General features: G+C 43.9%; 1 protein-coding gene across 1 annotated transcript; it reads left to right on the top strand.

Annotated features, from left to right (window-relative positions):
• Nucleotides 1-909: 909 nt before the first annotated feature.
• On the top strand, nt 910-19524 carry LOC116594258 (phytanoyl-CoA dioxygenase, peroxisomal-like). Its single transcript, XM_032349429.1, has 9 exons — nt 910-1176; nt 4336-4394; nt 6362-6472; nt 7103-7271; nt 10813-10894; nt 12284-12465; nt 15050-15199; nt 16751-16885; nt 19311-19524. The coding sequence occupies exons 1-9, from the start codon at nt 1102-1104 to the stop codon at nt 19362-19364; spliced, it is 1017 nt and encodes a 338-aa protein (XP_032205320.1). The 5' UTR covers nt 910-1101; the 3' UTR covers nt 19365-19524.
• The last annotated feature ends 7606 nt before the right edge of the window (nt 19525-27130 follow it).

Genomic DNA, 27130 nt, shown 5'->3' with positions numbered 1-27130 from the left:
AGAAAAAAAATGAGCGGAAGAAGGAAGAAGGGGTAGGGAAGGGAGGGAAGATGGAGGAAAGGAAGGAAAGAAGGGAGGGAGGGGGAGAGAGAGAAGGGAAGGGAGGAGAAAGGAAGGGAAGAAGGAGGAAGCGTCTGGCTGGCATGTTTGGTAGACCTCATACCTCCTCACGCTGGAGTCATGAATTTGACCACCATGTTGGGTGTAGAGATTATTCAAATAAACTTAGAAAAAAAGAAAGAAAGAAAAGGAACTTGTAGTTCTCTCTCTCTCTCTCTCTTTTTTTTTTTTTAGATTTTATTTATATGAGCCAGAGATCACAAGTAGGCAGAAAGACAGGCAGAGAGAGAGAGAGAAAGAGAGAGAGAGGAGGCAGCAGGCTCCCTGCGGAGCAGAGAGCCTGATGCAGTGCTCTATCCAAGGACCTTGGGAACAACAGCAGAGCTGAAGGCAGAGGATTTAACCCACCGAACCACCCAGGCGCCCCTAGAACTTGTAGTTCTTAACGAAATTTAAAATAATACTAGACTATGAGGATCAGACGCGTTTCACAAAGTCATTTATTTCATGTACATATTTTTCCTTTTCAATGAAAGCCGGTATGTTTCTAATATTTCACACTGGATTCCCAACAATTTAAACGCATTTTTTGAACAGCACGTCACATGTTTCTAACATTTCACACTGGATTCCCAGTAAATAAACCGCGTTTTCTGAACAGCAGGTTACTTCCAGGGCTGAAATCTGAACTGCTACTTTGGCAGCAGAGAGACCGACACATGGGATAACCTAGACTGACAGTTTGGGAAGGTGGGTCATGTTTGGCTCATTTCTCATTGGGCGACCTTCACCGGGTTGCTAAGCCCTTCAAAACCAGTTTCCCTGATTTGTGCGGCAGGATCTCTGTGATCGTGGAGGGGCTGCAAGCGCGGACAGGAGGTCCGCTCCGGTCGGTGGCCCAGTGCGTGGACCCTGAGGCCCCGTGCACCCCCGCACAAGGCGGAATCCCCGGAGTTCCGAGCGCTCGGCCTGGCCCTTCGGCCCCTCCCGCCGCCCCGAGTGAAGACTGAGGCCCGGCTGACTCGTCTCCTCGCGGGAGCCATGAACCAGTCCCATGCAGGCACCCGCCTGCGCGTCGTGCTGGGACACCTCGGCCAGCGCTCGGCCGGCGTCGGTGTATCCTTTGTGGTGCGCGGGGCTCGGGCTGCAAGTGTGGTGGCCTCCAGGGCTCAGCCGCCCAGCGGACTCTGCCCCTTCCTGCGCGCCCGCGTCCCGGCGTTGGTGTCAGCTGTTCCGGGCGCCCAGGGGCGGGGAGGCAGGCAGGGGAGCCGGGGCAGGAGGGTTCCCAGTGCGGGTAGCCCCAAGCTCCCAGCCGGGGGCCCGGCCTGCTCGCTGGGCGGCCGCGTGACAGTGCCGGCCTCAGGGGCTGCTGTGGCGCCGCCCCAGGCTTCGCGGCCCTCCTGGGACCTGTTTTCCTGCCTTGCCCGGGAGAATGGCAGTTCTTCCTGAGGGCCTGCTCTCAGCTAGTGTGGCGTTTTCTGCACTTGGCCGCGCGTCATCCGACCGCCCAGAGTCCGAGGCGCGCGAAGCCCAGTCCCAGTGGCTCCTAAACTGGGGCGCAGGGCTGCCTGGAGCACCGGGGGTGGGCGGGCCGGTGGACACTCAGGCTGCAGCGCACTGGGGCGCGGGGAGGGAGGGAGGCACCGGCCCGCACCCTCGGGCTCTTCTTTCCTTGAGGAGAGCTGTGCGAGCTGCTCCGCCAGGAGTGGATACGATGTCTCCCGGTTGTTCTTTCGGAGTTACTCTCGGAGGCGATGTGTGCGCCACCCGTGTCGGATCCCGGAAAATGTCACTACGGGACACGGACGTCAGATGCTTTATGGACTTGTTTCTCCTGCTCCGATTAAGTGTTCTCTTTCAGGCGGTACTTTGGGGGCGAAGAGGACACTGTGATGGTGTTAGGCTGTGTTTTGCTGTGAGCAGGATCATGAACTCTTTCCTAAAAATGCTTCTACGAATGTCTCTTTTTACTTTTATTTTACTTTTACTTCCGGCCACGATGTAGCAGAACCACTGCCCACCTAAAATGCCGTCGCAGATCAAGGCAATTATGTAATCTCATTTGACCAGTGAAAACACAGAAACCGAGGCCAGGAGACATTTAATTACCGAATTACCAAAGACATTTAATTACCGAAACCAGGGGTTGACAAAGTGTGTTCCCAGGACCAGCAACAACTTCCCCTGGAAACTTGTTAGACATGCGGATTCCCAGGCTCATGTGGACTCCCCATACTCCGGAGTGGGGCCCAGCAATCTGTTCTCACTTGTTTCTGATACATGCCCACCGGTGAGAACCACCAACGTGTGGGGACTGGAGATAACTGGAACCAGAATGAAGGTTTCTAGGTCCAGTCTGTGACTACTATGAAAATTCTGGGGTGCCTAGGTGGCTCAGTCTCTGACACCTCTCTTGATTCTTGCTCAGCTCTTGATCTCAGGGTTGTGACTTCTAGCCCTGCATTGGGCTGCATGCTGGGCAGTGAGCCTACTTAAAAAATAATAGTAATTTAAAAAAATATATTGGGATCCTGTTGGTGCTTCTCTAATAGTGTTGAGTTTAGAGCTGCTTTTTCATCTGTGTTTCCTAGAAGAGCACTATCCTGTCAACCTTCAGCCATGGTGGAGATGTTCTACACCAGCACTATCCAGATCCATTGCTAGGATCCCCATGTGGCCATTGAGCACTTGAAATATGGCTAGGGGAAGTTTTCCTTTTCATTCTCCTTTTTCTTTTCTTCTCTCTCTCTCTCTCTCTTTTTTAAAAGATTCTATTTATTTATTTGACAGACAGAGATCCCAAGTAGGCAGGGAGGCAGGCAGAGAGAGAGGAGGAAGCAGGCTCTGTGTGGAGCAGAGACCCGATACAGGGCTCAATCCCAGAACCCCGGGATCATGACCTGAGCCAAAGGCAGAGGCTTTCACCCACTGAGCCACCTGAGCGCCCCTTTATTCTCTTCGATTTAAATAGACAGATGAGGCCAGGGGCTCTGGTATTGGACAACTCTGCCAAAACAGTCAGTGAACCTGCGTGTGGTTGGGGCTTGAAAACAATCATGCAAATCACGTGGCCGTCTCTTCCCAGCCTTAACTGGTTCTAGAGAGATGTGGGTTCTGGCATAGGGCAGGGCTTTTAAAGCATAAAGCACAATGCATCTTTAATGCAGAGATGCATCGAGAAAAAAACAAATATGACCTATAATTACAACTCTCACAGATCATTATTCGTCAATGTTTTGGTCTGTTTCTTTTCTGTGCATTTACATAATTACAGCAATCCTGTATAGATAGTTTTTTGCACCCATTTTTATCATGTTTACTAACATTATATATTAAGGACATGAAACATTTCCACATCATTGAAAAAACTCTCCGAGGAAAGCAGTCAGCACCACCAGAACCTACAACGGAAGGAGAAGAATTGCGGACTGAAATACTGCCTTCTGGCCACCACATCTTGCTAGTAGCTGACAGAGGTCATTAACTCTTTGCCTAGGAAAACAGGATTATACTGTCCCCAGTTACATAAAGACAAGACAAAAATAACATGTTTAAGAATAATGACATTCTTACACTCCTCCTTAAGCTAAAGAAACAATGAAAAAATTAGAAGAGGCTAAGTAAATTTGCTGTCGTTCTCTGGATAGAAAACTAGAAAGAATTTCTAGCTCTATCTTAAGATAGTTAAAATTATACTAAAAATTATACTAAAAAGTTAAAATTATATAAACTATGTGGCTCATACTTTAAAGCCTAGCCACTGTTTATTTAATAGAAATTTTTTTTTTTTTTGAAGAGTAACAAGCCAAACCGTTTGTTTCTTGTATTTCAGAATGGATTCCCACTAAATTCAATTTCTCTTTGGAAGAGCACATTTCTTCGTACTGCTAGATTTAAACCTTATAATTTTTATTTCCTTGGCAGTTTAGTGGAGGGAATAGTAAGTGGAAAAAATCAGTGGAAGCTATGAAGTCAAGAGTATGGGTCGAGTCTGGCCTGAGGCATTTTCTGCTGGATGATCTGGGACCCAGTTACTGAGCCCTGTGAGTCTCATTCTCCTGCTCTGGGCAGCAGGGATGGTGATAAAGGTCTTGGGACTTCCAGCCCCTCCTCTGGGCTCTGTGAAATGAGACAATGTAAGCAACCGTGCCTGCCTGTCCGCAGCTATGTGTGTAACCCAGTCTTCCCTGGTGAGAGCTAATTCAGGGCAGACTGTTGTTTCGAGAAAAAGTTGACTCCTCAATTTCATTTTATTTGCCTTAATTCACTACCTAGGTAGCTCACTCCACTTCAGGAGCTGTTTCTCCTGACAGTTTCCATCCTCCACAATTCCAGTAAGTAGATCGAATTGTCATTAGTAACCATACAATGTGTATAAAGCATTTCCTAGTGGTAATTAAGATATAAAACACATCTCATGTTGTCTGGTGAAAATTCATTACACAGGGGCACCTGGGTGGCTACTGGGCTAAGCATCCAACTCTTGATTTTGGCTTAGGTCATGATCTCATGGGCTGTGGGATCGATCAGTCATGGGTCAGGCTCTGTGCTCAGCAGGAAATCTGCTTCACCCTCTCCTTCTGCTCCTGCCCCTGCCCCTGCCCCCCCTCTCTCTTCCTATCTCTACAGAGAATAAATTCTTTTCTTTTTTTTAAAAAAAGATTTTATTTATTTATTTGACAGACAGAGATCACAAGTAGGCAGAGAGGAAGGCAGGCAGAGAAAGAGGAGGAAGCAGGCTCCCCACGGAGCAGAGAGCCCGATGTGGGACTCGATCCCAGGACTCTAGGATCTTGACCTGAGCCGAAGGCAGAGGCTTTAACCCACTGAGCCACCCAGGCGCCCTAGGATAAATAAATTCTTAAAAATAAATTCATTATACAAATCATGTGTTGCCAGGAGAAGTTCTAATTAGAACTAGGAAAAAATTTGAAGATGACTGTAATTTATATGTATTTTAAACTTCAGAAAGAGGAAAAATATCAGAGGTGTATAATCTGATTTCGTTCAAATTCAGAAATGTTATACCTCATTTAAGTTAGCCTATGGCTTGTGGTCCTGTTGCTGTATTAGCTAGTGTCTTTGGTTTTTCTTAAATTACCTTTGTAGGGGAAGACATCGATCTCCATGGAGTATTCTCATAGAGCCACATTTCCAATCTGGAAGAATGGACTGGGTGATCTGAGTTTGCGTTATGCTATGCACTTACTTGGATTTTGTCACTTTGATTTCTTCTGAGAAGATATGATCTAGACAATTTAAAGTATAAAATCTATTGAATTTGTCTCCTACCTGAACAACCATACGTAGTCATTATCGAACAAATTTGAAAGAGAAGAAAAGGAATTAAGAAAAATCATTCACATTCCATTACATAGAAGCAATCACTTAAAAACTGTGTTTTTAAAATTTATTTGCATTTTTTTCAAGTACCTTTTTTAAGATCTTATTTATTTATTTGAGAGAGAGAGAGAGACCAGACGCGCATGAGAGATCAGGAGCAGGGGGAGGGGCAGAGGGAAAAGCAGATTCACTGATGAGTAGGGAGTCCGATGCAGGATTTGATCCCAAGACCCTGGGATCATGACCTGAGCCAAAGGCAGATGCTCGACCAACTGAGCCACCCAGGTACCCTGTGTCTTGGTTTTACACAAATCTAAGTATATTTTATTATAGTAAGTCTGTACATGCTGTTATATGTTCTTCATTTTCTTAGAAGACTTATTTATTTAAGAGAGAAAGTGCACACATTGCAAGTTGGGGGAGAGGCTGAGGGAGGGACTCTCAAGCAGTCTCTCCACGGAACCCATAGACCATTTGGGGGCTCGATCTCAGACCTATGAGATCATGACCTGAGCTGAAATAACCAGTCCACGCTTAACTGACTGAGCCCCCCAGGGGCGCCAAGCTCTTCATTTCTAAGGCCTGTGTCCTATCCCATTTAGCAGATATAATTCATTATTCTTCTATTTTTTCTTAACAGTAGTAGTTACCATTTTAGATTTAAACCTTTTAAAAATGTTCAGATTAGGGGCCTGCCTGGCTCAGTGGGAAGAGCATGTGACTCTTGACTTCTGGTTTGTGAGTTCAAGCCCCACATTGGGTATAGAGATTACTTAAAAAAAATAGATACCCTCCCCTCTAGACTTGTTTAAAAAAGAAATTTCAGATTATTTTCTTAGAGTAAATAAAAGTAGAAATGCTTGGTGGAAGAGTATGAACATTTCTCAGGCTCTGGATACATGTTGTTGGATGGTGATTTTTCACTTATACTTATTTGTAATTCCTTTTTCTCCTTTAGGTATACTCGGGATAATAATGTTCTAAGCCTAGAACAGAGAAAGTTTTATGAAGAAAATGGGTTTCTCGTCATTAGAAATTTGGTGTCTGATGCTGATATTGAACGCTTTCGGTACAGTAACCCTTCGTTGTTGTACAAAACTATGTTGTGTTTGCAGTGGGAATGTGAGTAGGATTAGCGTGTGTGTTCAGGTATTTTTCGGTGATTGGCTTATTGGGAAGCGGTTAGGGACATGAGCTCTGGAGCCAGACTGGCTGCCTTTCATCTTAGCCAGACTACTTCCTGTTGTGTGTCCTGGAGCAACGTACTTTCTACTCCTCTGTTTTCACACCTGTACAATGGGGATGTTAATTGTATTTACGCCCCAGTGTTGTTGTGAAGTCTGGATAAGGTGAAGTACACACAGATGCCTTTGAACGGGGCCTGGCCCATGGTAAGCGTGAGAGAAGTTATTTGCCGTTATTACTCAGGTACACCACATCACAGAGGGTTCCTCACTGTTCTGTTAGGCTAAGGAATAGGGGAGTCCCCGCAGTGAGCTCCGGCCTCACAGTGAGGAGACAGGGGCTGCTGCGCTGGTCATTTTCTCTCTCCATCCTCAGAACTACTCAGCCTGACCTGGAGGTCAGTCTGGTGCAGAGACACCCCCCTGCTCTATCTCTGAGACTCTTTCCACAGAACTGGCCAGACAGGTGCCTGGAGCCTGCAGTCACGACATCATCTGCCAATTTAATTTTCTAGGAACGAGTTTGAAAGAATCTGCAAAGGGGAGGTGAAACCACAGGGAGTGAAGATAATGAGAGATGTAAGCATTGCAAAATCAGAATTTATTCCAAGTGAAAAGATGGTTTCAAAGATCCAAGATTTCCAAGAAGATGAGGAACTCTTCAGATACTGCACTCTCCCTGAGGTTCGAGAACTTTCCTGTGGATTCTTTTTCTTTAAGTGAATAATGCACCTACATGCTTGCCTCTAGAATTGCTTACACTTTATCTGGCCCCTCTGTTTTGTGGCTGGTGAGCAGTGGTTCTCAAATGGAGGTGGACATTTGGCGGTGCCTGGAGTGTGTTGGCTTGGCACACGGTGGGGACCGTGTGCTTCTGTTAGGGTAGACGTGGGCATGGTGGGTGGGTGAGCTGCTAATGGAGCCCAGAGATCCTACAGAATAGTCCCAGAACTACAGAATAGTTCCAGTGCAGAATAGTCGCCTCCCCAAATGATGACTTACGAGCTCCAAATGTCAGTCGGGGGCAGATGGAGAACCCTCTTCTGGAGTCTGGTCATCATTCTTTTTTGCGAAGGGCAGGAATTCTGCCTTAGAGACGGAGCCTCTCTCACTGTGGATATGGGCATATCAACAGGAGGGACATTGCAGATCCTATTCACTGGACATCCATTTATTGTTTCTTTTTGTCTTATGAACTGGTCAGTAGAGGTTTAAGTTTGTGTTCAGATTTAAACTCATTTTTAAAAAAATCAATATTCTTTAAGAGTAGTTCAGACTTACAAAGACATCCACATGGTACAGAAGGGCATAAGATGAAAAGGAAAGTCTCCCACCCTCCAGCCCCACTCACACCAAGCTTTCTGGTGTCTTCAAGTAGAAGTCTGTCATGGCTATGCAGGTGCATCTGTCTACCCCCACCTTTTGTGTCACATGGGAACATACTGGTTGTCCACTTTACAAGTGTAGTTTCTACACTTATAGTAGATCTTACACATCCTTCTATATCACTTATATGTTAATCTATATCATACTTTTAAACTATTGCGTAACATCCCATTGCATAAATGTATCACAGATAATGAACAATTTATTTAGAATGGCTTTAAAGGACACATTGCATATAGTACATGCTGGAAATTATAACCCCAAGTGCTATTAGAGAATTTGCCCAATGGGGGCACCTGGCTGGCTCCATTGGTAGAGCATGCTACTTTTTGTTTTTTTTTTTTTTAAAGATTTACGTGTTTATTTTAGAGAGAGGGTAGGAGGAGTAGGAGGGTCAGAGGGAGAGGGAAAGAGAAAATCTCAAGCATACTCCCTGCTGAGCACAGAACCTAACATAGGGCGGGATCTCTGGACCCTGGCATCATGACCTGAGCTGAAACCAAGGCTCAATTGCTTAGCCGACTGAGCCACCCAAGTGGCCCAAGCATGTGGCTCTTGGTCTTTGGGTTGTGAGTTCGAACCCCAGGCTGGTTGTGGAGGTTACTTAAAACTTTAAAAAAAAATCTTTTTTTAAATGGGATACCTGGGTGACTTAGTTGGTTAAGTACCTGCCTTGGGCTCAGGTGAGGATCCCTGTGTCCTGGGATGGAGTCCTACATCAGGCTCCTTGCTCAGTAGGGAGCCCTCTCCTCCCTCTACCTACTGCTTTCTTTCTTGTTCTGGCAAATAATATGACAAATAAATAAAATCTTTTAAAAAACCACATTTAAAATAATTTTAAAAATAAAGAAAATTTGCCTCATAAAAAACTCTGTGTACAGGTAAGCGAGCTATGAAGTCCAGCCCCTTGGGTGGGGGACAGGAGGGGATATGACTTCCCAGCCTCAAGTCCTGCTATGGAAATGGAAGTTGTGTGCATCCACCAAGGAGGAAAATCTTGACGTTAGTGGCAGCACAGGGTAGAGTTAGCATGACCGGGACATCCAGGTTTCCCACCGCTCTAAAATCTGAACCATGCACTTGCTGGTTCATGCAATGATTTTTAGGAGGTGGTCCCGATTTTAGTAGTTAGGTATTTATTTTAATGTGTATTGGAAAAAATACCCAGCACATCCAACCTCAGGAATATTATTAATCAGGATAAGATGTAAGTTAGTTTGGAAAAATTGTTGGCTAACTATATTGGACACCTCTGTAAAGTATGATAGAAATGGTAAAATGGCTCTTGAAGGTCACTGAGATTTAGAAAATACTGGTCAGAGTCACCTGGCTGGCTTAGTTGTGGGACCATGAGATCCTTGATCTCAAGGTCCTGTGTTTGAGCCCCATGGTGGGATTAGGGATTATTTAAAAAGGAAAGAAAGAAAATACTGGCTAAGGAAATTGCAAAAGTTGACACGCTTTATAAACAAACAAGTAGGAGGCCTGCCTTCTAGGATTTTTGGTTTCATTTTAAGCATTTCCTGCTCAAGTTGCCAATATTCCTTCTACACAGGATCAAACAATGAGAAAGCAGTAGAACATGCTTCATTTTTTGGAGTCAGACAGAATTGGAGATTCAGTACCATCTTTCTCATTGAATTGGCCCCGCAAACTTGGGCAGTTTATTATCTATGGGCTTATTTATTGGGGTGTTCACTTTAAAGGATTATTCATCCATGGAGGCATTACTTTTCAGGAATCGCTGTGTGGTTTAGGTGGGCTGATGCATAAAGCCCCCTGCAGGTAGTCGGCATACACCGCCGACTCCTTTCTGCATGTACCCCTCCCTCGGTGGGTTAGAGGTAAAGAGGTAGCACCCCAGTTGCCCTTCTCTTTTCCTCTGGGCTACACATGGCCGTTGCACATGTTGGGTCCTCTCATGGTCCCTTGTTTTTTTCTTAAGTAGGCTCTATGCTCACCGTGGGGCTTGAACTCACAAACCCCAGCTCAAGAGTTGCATGCTCTACCTACTGAGCCAGCAGGGCGCCCCTCATGGTCCCTCCTTATGAAGAGTCTTGTTGGGGGTGGAGAGGAAGCTGCCTGTTCGCTGGGCAACTATGGACAGTTCCAGTTGAAGGAAGGTTTATCTCTGCCCTTTCCAGTTGATTTCTCAGAGAAACACATGCTTCTCTCTCTCTCTCTCTCTTTTCTTAGATTTTTTCATTTATTTATTTATTTGACAGACAGAGATGATAAGTAGGCAGAGAGGCAGGCAGAGAGAGGAAGAGAAGCAGGCTTCCCGCTGAGCAGAGAGTCGGATGCGGGGCTCGATCCCAGGACCCTGGGATCATGACCTGAACCAAAGGCAGAGGCTTTAACACACTGAGCCACACAGGCGTCCCCACATGCCTCCCATGTAGAAAAAGTGGTTAGGGTTCCAACTGGCTTGGAAAAGCCTGTTTAATTCAGAGTCTTGCAGACTTACTGTTACACGTTTTTCCTGCTTTCAAGCTTAGTTTGCAATGTTGTGAAATACTAAGTGGTATATATATATATATATATATATATATATATATATATATATATATATTTATTTATTTGGAGGGGAAGGGCAGAGGGATAGAATCTCAAGTCAACTCCCCACTGAACAAAGGGCCCAGTGCAGGGCTTGATCCTGTGACTGTGCGATCGTGACCTGAGCAGAAATCAAGAGTTGGAAGCTTCACTGACTGAGCGACTCAGGCGCTCCTACCAAGTGCTGAATGAAGGCGTCTTGGCTCTTGTATAGATAGTTGTACTTTGTGCCACTTTTGTGCATTGGATTTCTTATCAAACTTTTTTTCTTCTTTTCCCTTAGATTCTGAAATATGTGGAGTGCTTCACTGGACCTGATATTATGACCCTGCATACAATGCTGATAAACAAACCTCCAGATACTGGTAAAGGGCTCTTATTTGTTATGGAGAAGCCCCCCCCCAAAAAAAAAGGAAAAGAGAGAGTTTAAGGTGTTCTAACTCTAGCTCCGTGTGTAACTGCTAAATTTGGATAACTAAATATATATGTCCTTTTATTTGTCATAAAATAGCATACATCATAACAATAGTGAGGTAGAAGAACGATTTCAGATGTTAACAATGACTAAGGTTATTGTTGGATTTCTGGACAACTGACTGGCTTGCTGCTCAAAAGTTTGGTTTAATAAACATGACTGCACATAAACCATAGGCTTTTATTATTATAATTATCGTCCCTAAGCTTTGTTAACTATTCTCACCAATGATGGTGTGAATTCTGTCCTCCTGATTGAAGATATTATTATCTTCAAAATTAAAGCTTTCTTATAAATCACATATATCACTTGACTTAAAATGTCTTGTGCTTGCTAAAATATAGCTCCTAGGATCTCACTCCCAGAGAAACTGATTTGGAAGCTAAAACCCAGGAATCTGCACTAAAAAATAATTTTTTTTTAAAGTAGGCTAAATGCCCCGCGTGGAGCCCAACCCGGGACTTGAACTCATAACCCTGAGATCAAGACCTGAGCTGAAATCAAGAGATGCTTAACTGACTGAGCTACCCAGGCACCCCCAAGAATCTGCATTTTTTTAAGCCAACAGCTCTTGGTCCATGCTGAGAAATTCTACTCTACTAGCAGTAATAAATTGGTCCTTCAGAATTCTTTATTGTTTTCCACTTTTGAGGCCAGGAGAGTTTTATGTGACTAGCCTGTAGTGTAGCACCATGAAATCTCTCCTACCCTGGATGTCTTGCTTAGAGACATTGGGGTTTGGCGTAGGGGAACAGTATCAAGTTCAGACTGCAAAACAGGGAACCATGTAAATGTGGTTCTGTGATCTCTGATTCTACATAATGACTGTTCACCAAGTGCTCTTAGTTCTGTGAAGATCTTCTTGGAAGCCTTTTATTAATTTAGTTACTCGATAGTGTTTGTATCAGCCACTTAGAGGGCTAACAGGGAACTTCAAATTTGGTTACTCTCTTCAGTTGACCAAACTTTTCTTTGAGCGCTAGGCTTGTGCCCAAACCAGAGTTACAATGGAATAAAGCACAATAGAGATCATAACATGTTATGAGTTGGTAGAGAATGGTGTGAATCCCTGGCTGTCAGAAACCCAGAAAAAAAGTGTAGGATCTGGAGTCACCCTGTCGATTTGATATTCCAGTTTGGTGCTTATCTCTCCAGGCTGATTGTCTGTAGTGTGGTTTCACTTCTTTGGGTTCTGAAGGGATAGACACTGATCTGGTTTTCAGGCAGAGGAGATGAATTCTGAGGTTCAAGTGTGGTTTAACAGCAGGTTCTGTTTCAGGCAAGAAGACATCCCGCCACCCCTTGCACCAGGATCTGCACTATTTCCCCATCAGGCCCAGCAATAACATAGTTGGTGCTTGGACAGCCATGGAGCACATCGACCGGAACAATGGCTGCCTGTGTGTGCTCCCGGGCAGTCACAAAGGTGACCTGAAGCCACATGGTTATCCCAAGTGGGAGGTATAAATCCCTTCCTTCCTTCCTTTTCTTTTTCCTTCCTTCCTTCCTTCCTCCCGTCACTTCCTTCCTCCCTCCTTTTCTTTTTTAGGATTTTATTCATTTATTTATTTTAGTCAAACACAGAGAGAGACAGGGATAAAGGGAGACAACTCGTGATATTTGCTTGTGATAGTTGTGAGAGGTGGTGCGGGCTGAGAGAGTCAGAGGGGGAGGAACACGGACATGTAGACTCTGGTGAACACTAGCTCAACATGCAGCTTGATTTTGTGACCCTGAGATCATAAGCTGATCCCAAAATCCAGAGTCTGATACCTGACTCCCTGAGCCACCAAGGTGCCCTAGCAGATAAATCTTAACCAGAATATTTATTGTTCTGATTTTATTTTTATTTATTTATTTTTGAAGATTTTATTTATTTATTTGACAGAGAGAGAGACATCACAAGTAGGTAGAGAGGCAAGCAGAGAGAGAAGGGGGAGCAGGCTCCCCACTGAGCAGAGAGCCCAAGGCGGGGTTTGATCCCAGGACCCTTAGACCATGACCTGAGCCAAAGGCAGAGGCTTAAACCACTGAGCTACCCACACGCCCTATTGTTTTAATTTTACATCAGATTCCATACAGAACTTTAACAATGAGATGGAGTTTCCTTTCTTAGCAAAACATTGTTTTCGGTTTTGCAACCAGGATCAGGGGAAAATCAACCATGTCATGTAGAATAATCATCTTACTTTCAAGAAGTTTTGGAACGCTGACCAATGTGGGGAACTCTGGTAGGCGCTATATAGGATCTAAAATCATCAAGCTTCATTGCAGAGGTCAGACATAAACACCCACAACTCCAGATGCATGTGTCAGCTAATCCTTATCAGTAGTTTCTAATTCTAATCAGGAATCAAGAATTCTTATCAGTAATTCTTACCCACTGATGTTAGATCTTAGGAGAAAGACGAGGGAGGAATCATCTCCTTCCTGCTAGAGAGACCAGCGAAGGCTCTGGGAAAGGATGAGTAGTATTCCATTGCCTGCCTGTTGCATGGTTTATTGATTGAACTATTGAATGCTTTTGAGCCCATGAATGGTGAGATCAAATCGGCTCATCAAAAATGATAATCTTGAGATCTAGAGCAGGAGGTACTGGAAGTGAGGAGTCCAGAGGCAGAGAAAAGAGTGAGGAGACAATGAGTGTTGTAGGACCCAGACAGTAAAGTCTCAGGGCGCCTGGGTGGCTCAGTGTGTTAAAGCCTCTGCCTTCGGCTCAGATAATGGTCCCAGGGTCCTGGGATAGAGCCCTGCATCGGGCTCTCTGCTTAGCTGGGAGCCTGCTTCTTCCTCACTCTCTGCCTGATTCTCTGCCTACTTGTGATCTCTGTCTGTCAAATAAATAAATAAAATCTTTAAAAAAAAAAAAAGACAATAAAGTCTGAAAACCCCAGAAGAGCACGTGTTGTTCAGGTGGGAAGAATGCATGTGGTTTTTTGGTAGGAATTAAAGAATATGGCTTTCAGGACTTCTGTCTCAATTAGTTAGAATTCTTACACTGAGGATTAGTGTCAAGTATAAATCTTTGAGTCTGGATTCTGATACAAACATCTGAAATTGTGAGATTCATAAACTGTTGAGGTTTATGGAAAAACTGAGTTGAGGCTTAGGGAAAGTTTGTTGCAGGCAACAGAAGTGGGCTGCGTCTGACTAAAGCCAAAGAGTGTGTCTTGGAGGGTGGCAGGCACATGCTGAGTCCATGGAAAGGCTGGCTGGCTCTGGTAAGCAGGAAAGTGGGAGTGTGTCAGTGGGAAGTCAGGATGGGGCACTTGGTGGGGGCAGTTGAACTTTGACCATGACCAATGCCTTTGATCAATCCTCTGTTCAGATACAAAGTGATGACAGTGGGAGTTCAGATTGACTTTGCATAGGTTACATGTCCACCTAGCCAGGAGAGAAGTGCACTGGATGAAAGGCCCAACACAGTCCAGCAGGAAAGAATCCTTCCCCCAGAAGAATGTGGGACAGTCCTATGAAGGGGACTGGGATACTGTGCTCCCCCCATAACCATTACTTAAAGCAATAGCTAACATTGGAAGTAGTTCTAAAAAAGCACAGTGTTGTAATTTACTATTCTTTCTTTACTCTGGTTGTGACATGAGTGCTTTCTGAGCTGAGGAGACTTGAACATTTTCTCTCTTCTGGCTTGAGAAAACAGTTTGCTTCCCAGAGGTACTCCTGAATAATAGAAGAATGTTACGGGGGAGAAGAATATCATGTGGGGAAAGTGTGATTACAGATTCATGCTGGAAAGGGGATCTCCCGTGTTAACTGCAAAATGCAAAGTTGGTCTAGATCTTCATTTATAATTCGGTAATGAAGGATAAGTGGAAATTTCATATTCTTCATTTGGGTCCCCAAATCCATGATTTTTACAACCAGATGTCTGAGAAGTTTTTGTATACTTACAGTTGCTTTGAAGAATCTTTTTATGTTTTTCTCTTTGCAGAACTTATGAAAACTTTGCTTTTCTTAATGAGTCATTGACAAAATTCTTAATCATTGGGTTCCCCAAATATAGTCTTATTTCTCTTATGTGTTCTAGGGAGGAGTTAACATGATGTTCTACGGGATTCAGGACTATGATGAAAACTGCCCCCGAGTACATCTTGTGATGGAGAAGGGAGACACTGTTTTCTTTCATCCTTTGCTCATCCATGGATCTGGTTGGAACAGAACTCAAGGATACCGGAAGGTATGCATTCCCATCACTGTACTTTCCAAAGATGAATACATTAGAAACAAAAATGTCAAGATACGTGAAACTATGAGATTTGTGACATTGAACTAAACTGGCGTTTAGTCTGGTTTATTTACCAGGAAATCTATTTGCTACCTCATGCTTTTTGGTTCATATCAGTAAGAAACCAGGTGAGCTCAGGATCGTAATCCTGCTGATAGTGAATTATGAACAATCATAGAATTGCTTCAGAAGAAGAACATCATACTTGGGAGCCCATAGCCTGTGCTTTTGGAGGCAGAAACAATGGCTGGCATATAAAACTCATAAAATCTGGAATGTATATAGCTCATAGTAACCACATAAGAGGAAGGTTTATAAGAGCTTTGTTATTTGGAAAACCATGATCAACTCTATGCAAACGTTCTGAATTGGCTGCCCAGACCTTAGATTTCACAGGCAGCCATATATTTCATACCTGAGTCCCACAATTTGTTTTTCGCTTCAGAATGTTTTAAACACCTAATGATTTAAAACTGACAAATTTCTCATAGTCCCAGATTTCTCGCTTCCAAAAAATTCAGCAGATCTGACAGTACTGTGGACTTCCATTTCCCCATATAACATGGCTCTCCATACTAAATATTGGGGCGTTTTGTGGGGCTGAGTGAAACCTTCCAGTTTTTCACACCAACTACCGCTGTCTCCCTGAGGTTAAGGGTTGGTTTCCCGGTTTCCCTTAAAAAAAATGCAAAAACACATGTACATGGGTGTGCCCTTTTCCTCTTTGGCCTCAGATGTCACTCCTCTTTGGCATGGTATGAGGGCTTCTGGGAGAAATGGAGTTTGTGACTCCACTGCATCGAAATTTGATGTTCTGGGCAAAGCGGGCAGTCCCTTTAGTAGGCAGTCGCCTCAAGAGAACTAACCTGAAACTAGGAAAGTGAGTTTAGATTAGCTTGTAAGTTTTTCAAGAATGGGGAGAACTAAGTAACCTCCATCTTACCTTCAGACAGAAAGAAGATGGGGAAAGTATGTGATGCTATTGGACTCAAAGTGTCCATTTTATTTCAGAGGGGTGGTGTGTATATTATTGTCCTTTGCAAGGTATTTTTGTGGGTTGTTGTTTGTTTGTTTTCATGATACTTAGCCATTGAAATGACAACCCACCACAAACTCAACTGAGTAACTAACTTTCATGACTAAGAAAATGGTGAAGAACCCTGGAACACATTCCTGTTTAGGACTTGAGGACATCCACACACTAGAAAATTGACATGTTGAAAAGTTAAAGTCCTCTTACTCATGTCGTTATGTTCCCCGCCCTTTTTAAAAAACAAGTATCGCAGGGAGCTAAAAACCTCTTGTATTTCTCAGTCAGACTTAAACTGTACCTGGGGAAAAAGAGATACTGAACCCTGAAGAGACTAATACAGAACAGCATGGAACATTCTAGAAATCAAACACTGAGTGAAATTGCTGACTTTCTAAAAGAAGTGTTCCTGTTCGGTTGTTGGTTTTAATGGAATGGGGTTTTTTCAGTATTAACCCTGTCACTCTGCACAGGCAATTACCTGCCATTTCGCCGGTGCGGACTGCCACTACATTGATGTGAAAGGCACCAGTCAAGAAATCACTGAGAGGGATTATTTACGGATAGGAAAAAAATTATTTGGAATTCCAGATGATGCCAGGCTGCAGGTATGCTTTTCTGAGATGATAGGTTAAGACTTTTTTTGTCTTCTTTTCTTCAGATGCTTAACAACTCTCATACCTGTTGTAATTTAGAAGTGTAACATGCTTTGTTTAGAGCGCCTTGCAGAAGCATTGCTGAGACCCACTAAGAATTATAGTGGAATTTCAGCTTGTACGCACTTCCCCAGCTGGGGCATCTGAGCACCCCGTGCTTTTTTATGACTTTGGCCACCCTGTGGTACGCAGGCTATTCTGTTCCAGGATGGACAGGTGGAAACAGAAAACAGATCTGGAGGAGAGCAAGTGAAGGACGAAGGCTACCTTCTTGAACGCACAGAAGGAAAGTTAGAGGCTTGGGCTCTCACCCATAGGCCTCCTTTATTTGTATAGAGCAGAGTATTGACGTATCTACAAATCCAGGGAGACTCCCAGAAAGCCATTCCTAAGCAGGTTTTGTTTGGGTCAGTTGGCATCTGGAGTTTCATGGAGCGGACTTCAGAAACCACTGATGATTATCTGTGGGGGATAGAGACATTATTTCGTAGCCTTTCTACTTAATACACATCACTTGTAAATTCTTTGTAACTAGAACATTCAAAGCTGATGATGATGGTCACCAGACAAACTGTAGTCAACGCAAAAATAAACATATTTTCTTTGTGAATGAAGTCCATTTTAGCCGCTGAACCAAGAAGCTGACCTTATGTTTTAATTTGCATTCATCATAAATGCATGCATTTCCTATGGGGAGACCCCCAAGGAGACCGAGCGTCATGATAACTCTGGGCCTTCCAGTACTCTGAAGAGTACCATACACCAGCACTAAGCTACCGGCCATTAGGAGTCATCTTCTGAAACTCCTTCCCAGCTTAAGAATCTGACTTCTCCCTTGCCCCTTCTCCCTTTAGCATCTATGACTCTATCCCACATCTGCAAAGGCTCTCATTTCACACCGTAGATGGTAGACCCTCTGTGCTCCTCCCTTGGTCCAGTGCTTAAAGTGCATCATATTTTGTCAAGTGGGGCTTCCGTGCAACACTCTGAATTTTAAAGCAGAAAAAAAAAGCATATATTATGTTTGTGGTTTGTCAGGTTGTGGTAAGTCATTGCCTTCTGTATTTATTTCATTTATTTGAGAGAGAGAGAGAGCGAGCAGGAAGAACGGCAGGCAAAGGGAGAGGGAGAAGCATACTCCCTGCTGAGTGGGGAGCTTACTGGGGGGCTGGATCCCAGAACCTTGAGATCATGACCTGATCAAAAGACGGATGCTTAATGGACTAAGCCACCCAAGTGACCCACCTGTATTTATTTGAAAATGTTAGTCTTGCAGATATAGTTCCTCAGCTTTACTTAGAATAATGATATTAATTTCTGCTACATAGTTCTTTGTGAGTTATAAGAGCTCTTTCATATTTCTAGTCTTACTTTCTTCACCAAATCCCAGTGCATCGGTCTTTCTCTCTCTTTCTTTTTTAAGATCTCTTTATTTATTTGAGCGAGAGAGAGTGCACGCAAGCCGGGGGGAGAGGAGAGAAGGGGAATTAATCTCCAGCAGACTCCTCACTGAGCGAGGAGCCCAAGACAGGGCTCGAACCCAGCACCCTGAAATCATGACCTGAGTCGGACACTTAACTGACTGAGCCACCCAGGAACCCCTCACTCCGCGCTCTTAGTGAGAAAGTGAAAAGTCCAAGAGGTTGGCCTGAGTGATGTAAGTGACAGTCAGATCCAATTCCAAAACCGTTTCTTCCACCTGACCTAGCTGTTCGCTCAAAAATAAACAAGAAGCAAAAAGTCTGAATTGTTTTATTTTTTTAAATTTAATTTATTTATTTGACACAGAGAGAGATCACAAGCAGGCAGAGAGGCAGGTGGAGAGAGAGAGGAGGAAGCAGGCTCTTGCCAAGCAGAGAGCCTGACGGGGGGGCTCGATCACAGGACCTGAGATCATGACTTGAGCCGAAGGCAGAGGCTTTAACCCAGTGAGCCACCCAGGCGCCCCAGTCTGAATTGTTTTATTAAGAACAAAGGAAAAAAACCCCAAATCAATCCATAACTCATGACATCACTTGCACGTAGGACAGATCACTGTAAATGGGACAGTGTCTAAAGGAACGCAGGACAAGGGGCAGTGTGGACTGTTGTGACCAAACACTGTGTTCAGCCAGTTGAAGACACCTGTGGTCAACAGCAGTGCCAAATAACACAGGCTGACCTTCTGGGGACTTGCTCTCTTAGTTTGGTCAACACTATTCTACATGTGGGCAAGTACATTATTTGGAGTCTTAGAATATGGTTTCTTTACCAGTTGATAGGACTACTGTGCAGAGTTTTTCCATTTAGCTGTTGGTAGATGCTAGAAATATACTTTGTCTCATGCTGAACAGATCCCTGTGTTCCATCCACTGACTGTGCTTGGTTTTATTTCCAGGATGTGTTTAGATTTCGAGTGCGGCTGGTGAAAGGAAAGAGGATCAACCTATGAAGTAGCCGTTGGCTTGAGCTCTTCAAGAGAAAACAGAACAAATCAAGGTGTCTGGGGAAAATGTTTTCTTAACAAGCTATCCTAATCTTTTCTATCGCTTGTTCTCCAAATCATGACACGAGGATAAGATACTTGCTGGTATGTGGTTAGTTCTGCGTGCAGAGCTGTTGGTTTCATAGAGGAAGACAGTGGTCGATTACTGTTTTCAGGAAAACTGAGGGTCGCAGCTAACAAATGTGTTTCATATCTTATTTAAGTGTGTTCAATCAGTTTCTTTGATTCAGTTAGCTCTTTGCCAAAGTAGAAAGGTATCCTTTGAAACTCAGGATACGTGGACTCTTGCATCCCTCTTCTGGAAAACCCACCATCCCCTGACTTCATGGCACGAGAGATTTCTCAGATCTAGAACACCATCTAACACAGGCACGTGTAATGAAGGGCATTGTGGAGTAGAAATAAGGGGGATGCTTGTGCTCTGACACAGGATTTCTTGCATGACTTCTCCAACCCAGGCAGCCTCCTTAAAAAAAAATAAAAATAAAAAAAAGACTGGATCTTTCCAAGTTGTTTTTCTCTGTTCCTGAAGAAGCAAGACTAAGGTGGCTTCATCTGCTCTTTTTTATTGGGTAAGGCAGCTGAAAACCCTCTGCATTTATGAATGAAACCTAAACTCTTTCAAACTACAGGAACAATTTTAGATAGTTTAGGTTTCTAGTGGGCATGAACTGGGAGAATTTATTTTATTTTGAAGATTTGATTTTTTTTTTTTTTAGAGAGACCTACACACACACACACATACACACACACACACACACACATGCTGAGCAGTGGGAAGGGGCAGAGGGAGAGGCAGAGAGCCCCATGAGCAAGGAGCCCAACAAGGGGCTCAATCCCAGGACCCTGAGATCAAGATCTGAGTCTAAGGCACAGGCTTAATCCACTGACCCACCTTGGGGCCTCATGGAGGGGGGTTTTATTTTATTCAGTGCCAGATTTGTACACAAGCTGGGGCAGCAAAGAGCCATAGTCTTGATTTTTAAAAACAATAATTTGCTAAGAAATAACAAGAGTCCTTTTCTTGTTAATCTGCTAAGCACAGGTTTTCCTAAAGAGTTTCACTGTTTTTGGCAGGTTCTTTGTGAGGGCAGCCTATTTAAGTTAAGGTCCAGCTGGAAGCTGAAGAAGGCAAGACTATCCCTGACAGGGCTCAAGGAAACTGCTTTACGGAATAATTGGACATAAAATGTACATGAGGAAAGCCTGTGCAAACAGCATGTATGGAGCCCTGTTTCACCAAAAAGCCTTTTCAAACTAATTTCAAATGTAAATAAGTTAGAAAAAATAAACTTCAATAGGAAAACCGTAGCACAATTTGTTACTTCCCTTATGCATTTTTGAGCGCATGCCAATGAGTCAATCAGGAAACAATTCATCGCCCATTTTATCTGTGTCCCTCTTGTTCATTCATTCATTCACAAATACCCAATCATCCATTCCGTGTAATGGGACTAGATGGGGAACAAAGACAGCGCCGGGATGAGTTAGGATGGATCCTTTGGTCTGTGTGGATCCACCTGGAAAAGGTGGGAGCGAAGGTCAGCGGCAAAATGAAGAGCTGGAAGGGGACTGTGGGGCATCTGGGCAGAATGAGGAACAGCTGGTTTCACAGTGGGTGGTACGGGGATTTACCCTGGGAGAGGGTTTTCTTTGCCTGGAGACTAACCTCAAAGGACTATAGGAGGTACTCAAAGTGCACACCAAAGCGATTAGAAGGATCCCCTTCTACAAAGCGAATAGAAAGAATCCTCTTTTATTTGTGAACACACAACTAAATGGAAAGATACTTTGTGCTCATGGATGAGAAGAATGAATATTGTTAAAATGTCCACACTACCCAAAGTAATCTACTGATTCAATGCAGTACTTATCAAAATTCCAATGGCATATTTCACAGAGTAGAAGAAATAATTCTAAAATTTGTATGGAATCACAAAATATCCCCCAAACCACCAGAGCAATCTTAAGGATAAAAAGGAAAGGTATGACCCTCCCTGATTTCAAACTACATCACAAAGCTATAGTCAAAGAGTATGTTACTCGTACTAATACAAACATACAGATGAATAGGATTGGGTTTCTTGGGTTTTTATTTTGTTTTATTTTGGGTTTTTTTTGTTGTTGTTGTTGTCGTTTTTAGATTTCAGATAGGAGTGAAATATAGTATTTGTCTTTCTCCAGCGTATTTTACTTAACGTAATACTCTCACATTCCACCCATGTTGTCGGAAATAATAAGATTTCATTCTTTTCTGTGGCCGAGTAATATTCCACGAAGCATATGCCTTTGGCTCAGGTCATGATCTCAGGGTCCTGGGATCAAGTCCCTACCTCATACTCCCTGCTCAGTGGGGAGTCTGCTTCTCCCTCTCTCTCTGCCCCTCCTCCAGCTTGTGCTCTCTCTCTCTCAATAAATAAATAAAATCTTTTAAAAAAATGAACAGGAAAAAAAATGAACAGGAAGAAATTGTGAACAACCTAGAAACTGGACATTCAGAAATACAACCTTTCTCTTGGTTATTTTAGGAATTTCTGCCCTTGGTTGGGAGCTGGTAATCCTTTTCTGTCAAGGATCTGGCTCTTGATAGTAAATATTTTCTGCTTCACAAGCTATACTCCCAAGGACTCAGCTCCGCTGTTACAGCAGGAGGGCAGTCAGGGGCAACAGCTAAGTAAAGAGGTGTGGCTATGATCCAATAAAACTCTACTCACAGAATGAGGACATCTGCCAGACTTGACCCTGGGGTCCTTCTTTTCCTAGCCTGCACTAGATGACTCTCTGTATTTAGGAAAGCAAACAATTATCATGCACTTTGACAAAAAGCTCTGCCTGGCAGTGTGGAACAATGCTTCAGAGCACTTCCCTGTTTCTTTGAGATGAACAGAAAGGTGTTGTGAGCCTGGCCCTGCACCATGCAAGGCACAGCTTGCTTCCTTATGTGATGCTCAACTGTTTGTTTTTGATTCCTTGTTGTGGCCAAGTGTTAATGTAGATTAACTTTGGGACAGCCTGTGAAGACTTATCCCAAGTCCTCTGGTGTAAATTTAGCCCAGAAGGAGGATGCTCTGAGATGGGGTGGGTGATACACAGCATTCAAGGACTCTGCTTAAATATGCACATTGGTATCCACCAGAAATCTTGGTTGCAAAGGATAGAAGCTGACCCTAAGCATGGGAAACAGACATCAGACCGTGTTAGCAGGCTCTCCAGGACTTAGGGAAATGCTATGTGTCCAGGTGTGCCATGGACAGGAGCACAGCACAGTGGCGATGGTGATGGATGTCCCCCACCACCCCTACCCACTGCCCCATCCTTGGGGCCCCTGCTTTGGAGTCCAAGCTCTGGGCACAGAGTGTGAGCCACACGCCATGCCTGGCTGCCACAGAGGTAGAAACAGAGGAGGGGCCTTCCTGGTTCTGTTTGCCACCTGCCCTAAGACCACACTCCATGGTGGGGTGGGATTGCCTCAAAGCAAGATCAGGTAGCAAAAAGAAAGAAGATGGACAAAATGTTTTCATCTGCTACAACAGCCACACCATCTGGGTTTCATAGTCTGCCTGCCGGGGAATAGTAAAACCCGCTGTGAACTTGATGAAGGGAAGGGCTGTGTCTCTGCTTGCTCTCTCAAGCTTGTCCTAGGTGCCTGTCTCAGTCCTTGAGTGATACAGGCTCATCGTGTTAGGCCCAAATTTTCGCGTCCGAGAGACCACCAAGGAACCAAGCACCGCTGCAATCACACGAGAGTTTATTTGGCAAGCTTAAGCTTGGGCCCAAGTATACCCGACACAGCAGAGTAGGGACTTGGACCCCGAACCAGATTACAGTCAGAGTTTTCAAAGGCAGAGTAGGGTGGACTCGGCGGTGGGTGAGGACAAAGGGGATTTATGGATGATGTAAGTCTCCAAGGATTTTTGGAAGCAAGGTCTCCAGGACCTTGCGGGGCTCGCTATTGTTGGCAGAAAGGCTATTTATTACCAATAATAAAAATCTTCTCGTGAGACCCTTTAGATGTATATCAGTGGGCCATATACTTGGGAATTATTCTTGACACTATTTGGAGGTTTAGAGATAAAGTTTCCTAAAGGAATTGTTAAAGTAGACTTACAGGATTCTGGTCGGACCTGTTGGGGTAAGGGGTTGGTCAGGCTTGTCCTTAACAAAACCTCAAGGTGAGGGCAGTTGAGTCCCCAGAGGAGAGCCACTCTGTCTGTTTCAAGGTCTTGTCAGCAGGTGAGGAATTTTAATGATTTTCTTCTGCCTGTGTTTCCCACATCAGCTAAACTTGAAGCGGGATGGCCTTAATTTTCTCGGCCTCCACATTTCCCTCTGAACAATTTTGACCCTTAAATCTCTAAGGTTGTTGAAAATGGAAGGTCTCATCTTCTTCAATTTCTTCCTGCTGAATAGGGGCATAGAGTTGTCCCTACCTACTTGGGTCAACATTGATCAGTTAGGGAATGTGTAGGGGAGTTATGAAAGACAGAGGCAGCTGAGTCCAGGGGTTTAAATCAATCATTAAAGGAGAGAGGGACTGTTTAAAGTGCTAATCTGAGTAGGTCAAAACCCAAGAAATATTGGGACATCAAGATGGAACATCAAGATGGCTGCACTTATGTCAGGGCTAGACTCGAGGTGGGTACAGCCTTGTTTTCCTTGGCCCCCACAATCGCTGATCATCTGGGAAGCATACCATGGCCCCTGGGAGCTCTGGCCTGGTGCAGCAGTCTTAGGGCGGTGGTGATAAATCATTATGGGGTCACTGCCAATACTTCAGTAGGTCACACCCCTGTTTTTTTTGTTTTTCTTTCCTTTGAGAGGGAAAGAAAGCATAGGGAGGGGAGCGACAAGGAAAGAGAATCAAGCAGATTCCATGCTCAGTGCAGAGCCCAATGCTGACTGGATCTCACAACCATGAGACTGTGACCTCGGCTGAAGTCAACAGTCAGACGCTCAACCGACTGCAACCAGGTGCCCTATAACCTTAATTTTTAAATAAAATTATAAAATAAAATAGAATGAGGGGTTCCTGGGTGGCTCAGTAAGTTTGAGCCTCTGCCTTCGGCTCAGGTCATGATCCCAGGGTCCCGGGATTGAGCCCCACATCTGGCTCTCTGCTCACCAGGGAGCCTGTTTCCACACCCCCCCCCCACCGCCTGCCTCTCTGCCTACTTGTGATCTCTGTCAAATAAATAAAAATAAAATCTTTAAAAAAAAAAGATGCTCGACATCACTAATCATCAGGGATATGCAAAACAAAACTACAATGAGACATCACCTCACACCTTTTCAGAATGGCTAACATAAAAAAATGCATGGAAAAACAAGTATTGGCGAGAATGAAAACTGGTACAGCCACTCTGGAAAACAGTATGGAAGTTTCTCAAAAATTTAAAAATAAAACTACCCTAAGATCCAGCAATCACACTACTGTATTTAATCCTCCAAATACAAAACCATGAATCCAAAAGGGTTACATGCACCCCTGTTTAGAGCAGCATTATTTATAGCAGCCAAATGATGGAAAGAGCCTAAGTGTCCATCAATTGATTAAGGGATAAAGAAGAGGCGATATATATACACAATGGAATATTAACCAACCATAAAAAAGAATGAAATCTTGCCATTTGCAATGACATGCGTGGAGCTAGAGAGTATAATGCGAAGCAAAATAAGTCAGTCAGGGAAAGACAAATACCCTATGTTCTCACTCAAATGTGGAATTTAAGAGTTGAAACAAATGCTCAAAGGAAAAGAAAGAGAGACAAACCAAGAAACAGATTCTTAACTATAGAAAACAAACTGCTGCTTACTGGGGGGTGGGGTGGGGTGGGTAAAATAGGTGAAGGGGATTGAGTAATGCGCTTGTTGTGATCATCACCAGTGATGTACAGAATAGCTGAATCACTATATCGTGCACCTGAAACTAATACACTATATATTAATTCTACTGGAATGAAAATAAAGTAAAATAAACTAAAAAGAACATAAACTAAAAAGAACATAAACTAACATAAGATAAAATAAATTCCAGATTCCTAGGAAAGAAGCTCACTGGCTCATTTTAGATCAGGTGCCCTGCCCTGATCCAGTGATTTCTTAGCATTATCAGCTTCTCCCTTAAATAATGTTAGCAGTAGCTAGTAGTCCCAGTGAAGCGCGTCAGGGTGTGGGGATGAAGGCTGAGGAACAAGAGGTATGGGTTAGGTGAAGCAAAGGCAGGGAACAAAGCTGACCGGACGATGTAGCTGTGGCCAGGACAGTCTGTTTACTAGGAAACACATGTCTATTAAAAATGCACTGATCCAGGTGTACCTGGCTTGCTCAGTCGGAAGAGCATTCATTGGGATTTTGAGCCCTATATTGGGTTCAGAGACTACTAAAAACAAACTAACTTAAAAAAAAAAAAAAGGAAAGAAAGAAAGAAACTTGCATTAAAAAATAATGGGGGGTGCCTGGGAGTCTCAGTGGGTTAAGCCTCTGTCTTGGGCCCACGTCATGATCTTGGAGTCCTGGGATCGAGCTACGCATTGGGCTCTCTGCTCAGCGAGGAGTTTGTTTTCCCCCCTCTCTCTGCCTGCCTCCCTGCCTACTTATTATCTCTCTCAAGTAAATAAAATCTTTAAAAAAAGAATCTTAAAAAAAAATTATGCACTCGGGGTGTCTGGGTAGCTCAGTCAGTTAAGTTTCTGCCTTCAGCTAAGGTCATGATCCTGGGGTCCTGGGATCAAGTCCCACAACACACTCCCTGGTCAGCGGGGAGCCTGCTTCTCCCTCTGTCTCTGCCCCTCCCTCCACTCATGCTTGCATTTCTGTTCTCTCTCTCATGTTCAAATCAATAATAATATCTTAAAAAAAAAAAAAAGCACCAATCTGATCTAGCAGCTCCATTTCTGGGTGGCTATCTGAAAGAACTGAAAACAAAGTCTCCAAGAGATGTCTGTATACCTGTGTTCACAGCAGCATTACTTAGAGTAGACAAAAGGCAGAAGCAACTGTACATCAAGAGATGAATGGACAAACCCAATGGGTACACACAGAGTGGAATATTATTCAGCCTTAAAAAGGGAGGAAATTCTGAGTCATGCGACTGCATGGATGCACCATGAGGATGTTATGCCAAAGAAAAAATGCCATTCACAAGGAAAAACATTGCATGAGTCCATCTCTGTGAGTTAGCTAGAGCAGTCACATTCCTAGAGACAGCAGAATGGCCAGGGGCTGGAGGCAGGGAGGATGGGGAGTTAGTGTTTCATAGGGGCAGAGTTTCAGTTTGGGAAACTGGAGAGAGGCCTACATGAATGGGGTGATGGGTGTAGAAAGGGCTAAGTCTAATGGTTGAGGCGCTCACAGTAACTTTTACTTAATAGTAATGTAATGGTAACTCCTCCATTATGTGTATATTTTACCAAAATCCTAAAAAACAAAATAAAAAAAATTTAATACAGAAAAAAGAAAACACACTCAAATTTCCCAAGATACTAGAAAGGAGTATACACCCTGCCGCTTCCTGGAGGTGCACGGGAGAAGAATGAGGCAGGAACAAGTCAGCCGCAAGAGAAAGGGAGCAGGGGACAACAGTAGAAAAGACTGTTGCCCCGAACAACTCCTCAGTCCTGCTTTAATTAGATAGAAACACTAACCCACAGAAGAGCTGAAGAAGGCCAAACGTTAGTCATATGCCTTGTAGATAAACAAGAAGGAAAGCAAAA

Source organism: Mustela erminea, chromosome 6 (assembly GCF_009829155.1).
Source record: "Mustela erminea isolate mMusErm1 chromosome 6, mMusErm1.Pri, whole genome shotgun sequence".
Lineage (NCBI taxonomy): Eukaryota > Metazoa > Chordata > Mammalia > Carnivora > Mustelidae > Mustela > Mustela erminea.
The sequence above is the reverse complement of the archived record's forward strand: the minus strand, read 5'-3'. Positions and strand labels throughout refer to the sequence as shown.